Source organism: Chelonoidis abingdonii, chromosome 8, assembly GCF_003597395.2.
Source record: "Chelonoidis abingdonii isolate Lonesome George chromosome 8, CheloAbing_2.0, whole genome shotgun sequence".
Lineage (NCBI taxonomy): Eukaryota > Metazoa > Chordata > Testudines > Testudinidae > Chelonoidis > Chelonoidis abingdonii.
The window spans coordinates 66,595,057-66,605,387 of NC_133776.1; the positions used below are offsets into that span (position 1 = coordinate 66,595,057).

Here is a 10,331-nt window from a genome sequence, read left to right on the forward strand (position 1 = left end):
GATCTGTCACAACCTTTGCTAGTATTGGTCAGACAACATTGATGACTCCCTTGCAGAGTGGGTGAGGTGGGCATGTAGCAGTTCCACTTCTTCCTCTCTGAGAGATTCCAGGTGGGTGTCACTGAGTCATTTCTCTCTCTCAGAGGCTTCTGACATGCCAGCATCTATCCTGACATCACTCCTGTTCAACTGGCAGGCATGTTGGCTGGGAGATAGTATGAAGCTGTGCTGTGTTGCAGCACTGGAATGTGGAGATGACCTTGCAGGGGGGCAGAGCGTGCACTGAAGATGTGACAGATGATGCATGAGAACTTGTTCTGCTCAGAGATGAAATACGTCAAAAAATTATTTTTTTTTGTTAGCCTGATTAAATCAAAGACCCTTTAGACCAGATTCAGCTCAGATGTAAGCAGTTGCAACTCCAGTGAGCTATCAGTGGCAAATTTATCTAATTGGCCTATCATCATGATTTTTGTTCTTCCGCAGAAAGCAGTGTGGCCCAGATCCTCAAAGGTATTTAAGCACCTAGTTCCCAGTGAGATATAGGCACCTACTTACATCTGCACCAGAGTCTCAGGTGTTGGTGAGCAGGAGCAGCGCCAGGGTTTTTGGTGCCCTAGGCAGGGGTCCTTCCGCGCTCCCGGTCTTCGGGGCACTTCAGCAGCGGAGCGAGTGAAGGACCCGCCACAGAATTGCTGCCGAAGACATGGAGCGTGGAAGGACCCCCCGCCGCCGAATTGCCGCCGAGGGCCACACAAGGCCGCCCCCCCAAATCCTGGTGCCAAAGGCGACCACCTAGGTCACCTAAATGGAAGCGCCGGCCCTGTTGGTGAGATACCTTTACTTAGCAATTACATCAACAATCTGATGATGACACGATTCAGTATCTGACTCGGGCTGTAACCTCTGTCCATCTCTCTCTCTCTATCTGATTTCCTGTTAGATTCCTGCGTAGTCCACAAGCTGACACTGTGCCCCAGTCTCTGTGCTTCATGGGGTCAGTGGATGTTTCACTCTTCCACCTGAAATGACATAACACTGCTTCTGTATTATTCCACTTGGTTCTTCTAAACAAGACATCTAAAATTCCTGCTGCCCTCCTTTCTGGAGCATTCTGGATTATTGCAGGAGGAGCCCTCACAAGTGGCTGAACAAACTGACTTTGGCAGAGGGACACCAAACGAAGAGCAGGGTTGTGACTCTTGTCTCCAGACAAGTGCTAGTACCCCACAGCGGACTACTGAGTTATAGCTATGGTTGCCTATTGTTTGGGACTGGAGGGTTTATAATCTAATAAACTAGTGAGTTTAGTCCTGCAGCCAACACTTTGTGGGCTGGATCTGATCTCTGTGCTATATTTATGTGGCCTGCTTGGCATACTAAAGTTGGGGAGATTCTAAGGGTTCATTGCAAAATTAAAGTAAAGTAGCTGCCTGAGTCTGAAGACAGCCTAAAACAATGCCACAGAGGGATGCACCTCTCTGCCCCCTCTCCTCATTGAGGCATCAGCTCTCCAGCCTCATGTCACCACTTCAGCATCAACCATAACTTTCCATTGCTGTTGCTTTAGGGCAGGCCAGCACAACATGCGGCCTGCGGAGGCTCACTGTGCGGCCCGTGGCCAGGATTCTAAAGGCTCTGAGCTGCCCGCAGCAGCGGGGAGCCCAGAGCCTTTTAAATCCCAGCCGCGGTCGGGATTCAAAAGGCTCTGAGCTGCCCGCAGCAGCGGGGAGCCCAGAGCCCTTTAAATCCCAGCCGCGGTCGGGAGTCAAAGGCTCTGGGCTGCCCACAGCCGCGGGGAGCCCAGAGCCTTTTAAATCCCAGCCGCGGTCGGGATTCAAAAGGCTCTGAGCTGCCCGCAGCAGCGGGGAGCCCAGAGCCCTTTAAATCCCAGCCGCGGTCGGGATTCAAAAGGCTCTGGGCTGCCCGCAGCAGCGGGGAGCCCAGAGTCCTTTAAATTTCAGCCGTGGCCGGGAATCAAAGGGCTCTGGGCTGCCCGCAGAGATTCCCGGCCACGACTGAGATTTAAAGAGCTCAGGGCTCCCCAGAGGCTGCAGACAGCCCAGAGCCCTTTGAATCCTGGCCCGCGGCTCCAGTAGATGGGCTAGGGCTGGGATTTAAAGGGCTCGGGCTTTAAAGGGCTAGGGCTCTCCTCCGTGGCAGGAGCTCTGGTCCCTTTAAATCCCTGCTGCAGCCCCGCAAAGCTCCAGTTTCCCCCAGCTGCCAGAGCCCCGGGCCCTTTAATTTGCCCCTGACAGCTCCCAGCCACCTCTTCAGCTGGGAGCCCCTGACTGATTTAAAATCAAGTATCACCTCCCACCCCCAACTTTCCTTTTTGGCTCACAGCTGTTTTGGTGGGGCGGTGCTGGGGAAGGAGGGTTTGTTTCTGCAGGGCTGGGCAGTGCTGGGGTGGGGTGTTTCCGTGGGCCGGGAGGTCCTGGGGGGGGAGGGGAGTGTTTCCGCAGGGCTGGGGGGTTTCAGCCCTTGGCTGTTTTCTTTGGAGTAATGTGGCCCTCACCATTTTATGAGTTGTGCAGACCTGCTTTAGGGGATATCATTGGAAGAAGAGGTGGGAGTGGCGCCCTCCACATGTAGGAAGTGGCAACTTCTGCAAGGAAGAGATTGCAAAGGGATGAACAGACAGAAGAGGGAAAGGGGAAGAGAAACAAAGGGCAGAAGTAATGGTGGCCTACCAGAGCACAGAATCTCTCACTAAGTGATACTGACTGCAGCAAGGAACTGGATAAACAATATTGAAGAGTTTAATGACTACATACAGGCCAGACCCTCCTCCTGAGCTCTGTGCAAATCTCCTTGTGACATCAGGGGACAAGCCCCTGTAGATTGAGGGCAATATGATGTCCTGAATTTATACCCTGGCCCCATTTAAATGTGGAATCCAGAGTTCACTTCCAAATGAATTTGACAAGCTGCCTTGCATGCTTTCCCCTAAGGGTCCTTTTTATATGGCTCGTGCTCAAAACAATATGTGGTAGCTCGCTTTTCACAGAGTTTTGTTATACTGTCTACCTGAAAATCTTGCATCCTTCTGTCTCTTCAGTGTAAGCCAGAGAGTTGCAATCAACCCTCTCTATTTACCTGCTGTTTCAGAGGGAGTTTTTCTTTTGAGGACCAAATCGATCCCAGAAAAGCAGTGGCAGTAACACTCCTGTAAAATCAAATATGTCCACAGACAGGCAGGAGAGTGAAGCATCTGTCACAACACCCGATACGCTCCCACTGATGCACAAATCTGGTACTAGTTTTGCACACAGGTCTTTTTTCCCAAACAGCCTCCTTTTAAATTGGGAACGTGCCAGGAAAGAAACCTAGGTAACAGCAGAGTCTCCGAAAAGCATCAGGTGCTGGTGTCACTCACTGCCTAGCTTCTCTCCTCAGCTATTTCTTTGTAATAGCATAATCAAATGCTGGAAGGGATTTATTTTTGGTGTCAGTTGGGGAAGTGCCTTTTTGATGCTTCCAGATCAAGATTTAATGGGTTGCAGAATAAAGAGACAAGCTATTCAATTAGAAGAATAATACTGACATTTTTAAAGGGTCTTCCCTCCCTACGAATCCCAATGTGGTTTACAAACTGTGCATGCAGCACTACTTAAATGCAGCCCCTTCTGGGGTGGAGCATGGCAGCCAGCATATCACATATGACACAGCAGCTGGGAGGAGGGAAATTTTGATCCACGGCAGCCCTGCTCTTTAGTGCCAATCCACAACAGACTCCCTCTGTTTTTAAAATATCATCCTGAAGAACCCCATCAGATAAAGAGTATGGAATTTAATTTACCTTGGAAGAATGAAGGGCTGAGTTAAGCACACAAGGACTTCAGTGGTCTGATTTGTTGGAGATGTTATGCAACCACAGCACCTGGTGATTTCAGTGAGAGCTCTGGGTGTTCACAATTGAAAATCAGACCACAGATGCTTAAAAACCGATGCTTAAACTATTGAGCTATCCACAAGACCTATTCACCAATGGACATCAATGTTGGAAGCAGAAGATGGCAATTTACCCTGAACATCCCAGTGGCAAGATGCGGGGCAATTGTCTGCCATTGTTACACATACTATTTAAAGCAGGGGTGAGCAAATATTTTGGCCTGAGGGCCACACCGTGGAATAGAAATTGTATGGTGGGCCATGAATGCTCACAAAATTGGGGTTGGGGTGTGGGAGGAGGCGAGGGCTCAGGTTGCGGGGGGCTGGGGACGAGAGGTTTGGGGTGCAGGAGGGTGCTCCGGGCTGGGATTGAGGGGTGTGGAGAGTGGGAGGGGGATCAGGGTTGGGGTTTGGGGAGGGGCTCAGGGGTACAGGCTCTGAGCAGCACTTACCTCAAGCAGCTCCTGGAAACCGTGGCATGTACCTTCTCTGGCTCTTATGTGGAGGCATGGCCAGGCAGCGCTGCACACTGCCCCATCCGCAGGCACTTCCCTGCAGCTCCCATTTGAGCATGTGGGAGCTGGAGTGGTGCCATGGAGCGTGACATGGCCCCCCCACCCAGTGCCCCAGCTAGAGCACCAGAGTCAGGCCAAGCCACGTGGTGTGGCCCCGGAGCCCGCTCCTCGGCAGGAACTTGCAGGCTGGCTTTAAACAACTCATGGGCCAGATCCGGTCTGCGGGATGTGGTTTGCCCACTTTAGGGCAATGACAGAGGTGAAATCAGGCTTAGACAGGCATTCTGTGCGAACAACCTTCAGGGATAATATCTGTTGATAGTCTCTTAAAAAACATCTTTTCGTATGCTGTAATATATATACTGATTACTGTATTTTTCACTCCATGCATCTGGTTTTAGCACACGAAAGCTTATGCCCAAATAAATTTGTTAGTCTCTAAGGTGCCACAAGGACTCCTCCTTGTTTTTAAAAAACAGAGTTGTCTTTTGCAGTTCCCCTTGCAATCATGGACCAATTTCCTCCCTGCTGCAATTCAACCGATTTCATTTGTGTAACCCTAGGGGTGAATTTAGCCCCATTTCTTTGTGTCATTACACTTGAGCGTCAGTCACTAGATGGTGCTGTTGGGAAGAGAATAAGAACAGTCTTTGTCATCTTGCTGCGGGGCACACCCTTTTCTTGGCCCTCCTCAAAGGGGTTCTTGCTCCCCTGTTCAAAACTGCCTCTGGCAAAGAGTCGTTACCCCACACTCCAGCATAGTGAATGACTGAATCTCTTTTCCTCCCAGATTGAGCACGTTTCACCAGAGAAGCCCAGCTCTCCTGCCTGCTTAGCTAACAGCCTTGCTGCATGGCTGTGCTTCCAAGGTTTACTGGTGGAGAGATGGAGATGGTGTAATTTAGCTCTCACTGGAGAGCTTCATTCATGGCGTTGCGAAAGGCCATGAGCTCATCCTACACTTAGCTGTGGCCTAGCGTCCTCACATTCGCCGCCTTCAAATCCAGGCCACAAAGAGGCTGTGCAGAGTCTAAAGTGAACCACGTCTGCTAAGATAGGTGTATTTGTTCTGCTGGAGATGGCGGCGCTGCAGGGTTCCTACAGCCAATTCCACTCAAGAGCCCTAGCCTCAGTCTCTTCCATGCATTGTCTTTAGAGCTAGATTTTCTCATGCTTTGTCCCCGGCTGAGAAAGGACTTGCTTTTCGGAGGGTTGGGAAAGAGGCCCTATACAAGGAAGTGCTGTTTTGTGAGTGTGTCTGCGTACATGCATAGGACCGTCTAGTCTGTCCATGTGCCTTGTCTGTGCTTGCCTGTCTGCATGGCCATATGGCCCCACCAGCATATTTTCGCTACAGTTTCTCCCTATTTCAGCTCTGCCGATGGGAGCAAAAATATCGTAGGGGAGCTGCAGTCTGTTTGCCTGGGTCTGTCTCTCTGGGGGATGTGGATCTGCGTGCCTCTGTATGTGTCTCTCTGCCTGTGAGCCTGTCTGCGCGTGTCCGTCTGTCTCTATCGGTGTGCCCGCCAGTCTGCGATTCTCTCTACAGCGAGAGCAGAGATCCCTATGCAGCTGCTTTTCGGGGCTCCCCCGTGGCCCTCTGACACGTGGGGAGAGCCAGCCATTGTGACTGTAGCCGATGGAGAGAGACCCCCTCAGATGCCTGCTGCAGGGCCAGGCCAGGGACCCACCCACCCCTCTCTCTGCAGCGCCCGCCACCTCACGTGTTCTGCTACAGCGGGAGAAGGGGCGCTGTACCCCCGCTCCGGTGCACCCTGTGAGATGTAGTTCTCTGGCGCGGCTCGAACAAGAGAGGGCCCCGCGACCCAACTACGCTTCCCAGCATGCCGAGCGGCGGGCAGGGCGGACAGCCAATGGGAGGCAGGGGCGGGCAGTAGCCGGTTATATAAGGAGACGCCCCACGCGGGAGTAGCAGACACCTGAGTGAGTGCAGTGGTATTCTCGGGAGCGCTACAGCCAGCGCAGCAGGTACGGGGCGTGCAGCCCCCTTTGTATGTACCCGGGGTGCTGTTAGAGGTGCACCCTTGCACGTACCGGGGGCCAGAATGGGGGGTGTTGGCGATGGCTGCAGTTTCTGCCTGTTGCATGCATGGGGGAACCTGGTGGAGATGCCCCACTGTTGGGGCTGCTTCCGTTGCAGGGACGTGGGGTTCTGGTGGAGCCTCCTCCTTGTTGGGAGGTGGGGGCGGTTGCGCTGCTGGGTGTAATTGGCTGTTGGGGTGTGGGGGGAAGAGCTGTTCCCCGCGGAGCAATCGCCATGTGGCAGGGTTGGGCGGGGAACAACCCAACCCTGCTGTGGGCAAAGCGCCCGGGGCAGGGATGGGCCGGAAACCGCCGCCCAGAGGCGCGGGCTCCGGGAGCGTCCCTCTCCGGTGAACTGGGGAGCGGTGCCTGGAGGAGGCGCGGAGCCGCTCACCCAGGGGTGCTGCGTGGAGAGCCCCGGGACTGTTTGAGGCTTTAGCTTCTGTCTCGGGCGAGTCTCGGCTCCTCCCAGCGCGCTGCCCATTGTCCTCCCCCTCCGCAGTCTGGGGAGGGGCTCTACCGCCTGCCCTGCGCCGGGCATCGCGGGTGTGTCCGGCTGCAGCGGGGGTCTTGAGCCCCTCTTCCCACAGCACTGCTCCCTGCCCTGTGGGGGGCGGTGGGCTCCGCCCCACTGCCCCCTGTGGAGCACCGCGGAGTCTCTGGGGTCCTTCTGGGCGGCGGCAGCCGCTGCTAAGGGGCGGAAAGCGGGGCAGTGGGTTTTATACATTGATTGGAGACACTTACACCTTATAACGGGTGTAAATGTTGAATGTGGCCGGTCTGGGCTCCGCAGAGAGACGCAAGCTGAGCTGGGGTTGCTAGCTGGCATTGCTCAGGTAACTCCTGTGGTGTAGGAGCACTTGGCTGTAACTCGGGCTGTGAGGCTGAATGGAGAGCAGAGGACACCTGGCGGCTTTCTCTAGATGTGTAGACTGGCAGAAGTGGTGGGTGATGGAAGGATTTGCTTCTCCCCCACCGAGGCTGGGGAAGAGGCAGGTATTGATAAAAGGGAAGATAATGCTGGCCTGGCTCTGCTCCTGTCTCAGAACAATGTAGTTCTTCACTATTAGGAGCCTAATACAAAGGAGATCTACACCTATCACTTCAAGCCCAGGAGAAAGGGCTCTGGTGCCCAACCCAAATCAGTTGGGGTGGGTCTCTTGTCCTAATCAGCCTTTATTAAAAATAAAACTCCCTTATGGGCTTTCCCTCCATCCCTGTTCTGACACATGACACATGGCCTTGCTAGCTGTGCTGTCTCAAAGGCCCATCCAGTTATCACTGCTTGAAGTCTGAGCTGAATCCTGAGTTCTTTGCTAATATACATGAAATCATCAGCCAGGCAGTTCATACTGTTACATCTGGTCACTCTCCCAGAAGGGTTCTGGCTGTGTAACTCAGCCCATGCCACCTGGGATTTCCCTTGCAGGGATGGGTTGTAACTTGTTTCTTACTAATTTAGCTAAAATGTGTGACAAACCAGACCTCTCTGAAGTTGAGAAATTTGACAAGAAGAAGCTGAAAAAGACGAACACGGAGGAGAAGAACACACTCCCGTCAAAGGAGAGTAAGTATCCAGTTCCCGCCTTTTGTAAGGGGAGAGCTAGCTGAGCAGTCAAGTGGTTCCTAAACCTTTGTATGCATGGACAACTCAATGGATGGCCAGTAATGCCACTTCCTTACAGCAACATGTCATGAATTCCAGGTTCTCTGCTGGAGGCTTTAAATCTTAGGTGTAAGTTGGGTCTACTGCTTGAAGCAGTTCTTATACTTGCCAGGTCATACTTCTTGCTAGCAGAAGAAGCTGAATTAAAGTTTAGTTAGTTTTGTGATGTGAGTCTCTGTCCAAGTGGTCTGGTGCCCAGAGAGAAGGGAAGAGGAAAGCCTTCTAAAGCAAGGGGACTGGCAGAACTGCCCAAAGCCTGGTACTCCAAAACATGGTTCTCCTATTAGCATTTTGTTGACACAGACTTCCAATTCTGGTTGTGTAGGAGTGTCAAGTGGGAGTGGATGTACTTGTGCTGATCTCATCACTGAGGAATCTGGCAGGCTGAGGCATTTTGGTCTGTTTTTTGTTCCAAATATTTGATTTTTTTTTTAAACCTCAGATAGGATCTGAGCCTCAGCAAGAGCTAGAACGACACAAACGCCTCTGGCTCGGAAGTTGTCAATATCTTAAAACATATTTTAGTAGTAAGAAGGTTTCTAGCTCTTATTGCACTTTGCTGTTTTAAGCCTACCTGCTCAGGTCTTTCAGGCATGTTTGCTGAGGTGTCTTTTGAAATGTGAAATACAATAGTGATGCTGTAGGCAGCTGCCCAACTACTGCATGCAAAGAGCTGGTGCTCTGAGGCTGAATGGTCTAGACCAGTGACTCTCAAATTCTTGTACTGGTGACCCTTTTTGCAGAGCAATTATAAATTACACTTTTTTAAGAAATATATATTTAACACCACTATATATGCTGGGTGCAAGGTGGGGTTTGGGGTGGAGGCTGACAGCTCGTGACCCCCATATAATATCAAGACCCCTGAGGGGTCCTGACCCCCAGTTTAAGAACCCCTGGTCTAGACAGGTCACTTCACATTTCTCCTTTCTGTCTGCAGAATGGGATGGTACTTGTCCATCTCACTAGGTGTTGAGAATTCACTGGAGTAGTGAGTTCTCAGGACTGACTCCTTTCCAGTTTGACCTGGGCAGCAGCAATGTTCTTCTGTCATGGACACTCCCTACGGAAAGCTTTAAGACCCAGTTTTGCATGAATAGTCCCCTTAATGTCCTGTTGTATACATGTTCTGTTGTAGCACTGACTTAGTGGGGGGATAGGTTTGGGGGGGAGGGCAAGACAACTCAAATCTCTAAAACTATGCAAAACATAAAACCTAATACACACACAAACTGGTGCAACACATCTCAAAGCTTGCCCAGGCTTTGGATGCTCCTCATCCTGACCTGTAAGGTGCTAGTGTATTGACCTACTATCAAGGCTTGGCAGCTGTAGATGCTAGCCTTATATGAGGCTCTCTGCAGGTAGAGCAGCTGTGCTGTATAGTTCCAACCCTTGAAGGGGATAGCATTAAGGCAGAGAGGCTAATAGAACTCTCTTCTCTTTCAGCCATCGAGCAGGAGAAAGAATGTGTGAAGTCTTCATAGAGGGAGATGGCATGGAAGGAAGAGCCACCACTTAATTTTTTTGCTTTGAATTAAATCATCTGTTTTTTATAATTACATCTACTTGTATAGAAAAATGCTGCAACTTCTAACTCTGTCCCACTGTGCCAGCTGCTTTGGCAGGTGGAAGAATGAAGCATGGTCCTTTCAGAATTCATCGGTAGCCTGACCTGACCCAACCCCACCTTTTCTGCTTGGCCACCTCCTGTTTACAGCACTGATCTTGCTCTTATGCAATGAGGGAGGAGAAGGAAGCAGAGGGCTATGGGAGCTCCTGGGTACAGAGACCCCCTTCTGCTATGTGGTGGGGGTCGGGGGGGCGGGGCAGTGAAATTCTTCTGATTTGGCCTTTGGCCTACTGACCTGGGTCTGTCTGGCATATTTGCTCACAATGATGTTTCTGCAGCCTCACTCACAATTAATTTGTCTTCCTTAAAATAGTGAAAGGTTTATTATAAAAATAAAAAAATATAATGACATGCTTAAGGATTCCAGGCTTCTTTCCTGGCTCTTCAGCTTGTTTTGCTGTTGGCCTGTCAGGAGGTGTTGGTGCTGCATCTGATCTTGGGCAGGAGATATGGTAGAGAAGTCTGCTCTTTCCATGCTGGTGCTCCCATCCCTGCCCTTGATGAGCGTGACTTGTAAAGCTAGGCTACAACCATATTAATTTTCCTTAGGGTGCTTAAAGACAACTCAGTGTTAGTCACC

The 10,331-nt window shown here is 51.3% G+C and overlaps 1 protein-coding gene across 1 annotated transcript; it reads left to right on the forward strand.

Annotated features, from left to right (window-relative positions):
* Positions 1-7,883: 7,883 nt before the first annotated feature.
* Positions 7,884-10,104, forward strand: LOC116820006 (thymosin beta-15A homolog). The gene is made up of 2 exons (XM_032772181.2): positions 7,884-8,019; positions 9,568-10,104. Exons 1-2 carry the CDS (start codon positions 7,884-7,886, stop codon positions 9,603-9,605), a joined length of 174 nt encoding a protein of 57 aa, XP_032628072.2. The 3' UTR covers positions 9,606-10,104.
* Positions 10,105-10,331: the final 227 nt, after the last annotated feature.

Excerpts from the sequence above, each read along its gene's own strand:
- LOC116820006 (XM_032772181.2), top strand. The coding sequence starts at position 7,884 with ATGGGTTGTAACTTGTTTCTTACTAATTTAGCTAAAATGTGTGACAAA. Across the intron at positions 8,020-9,567 it reads CACACTCCCGTCAAAGGAGA|CCATCGAGCAGGAGAAAGAA; the intron begins GTAAGTATCCAG and ends CTTCTCTTTCAG.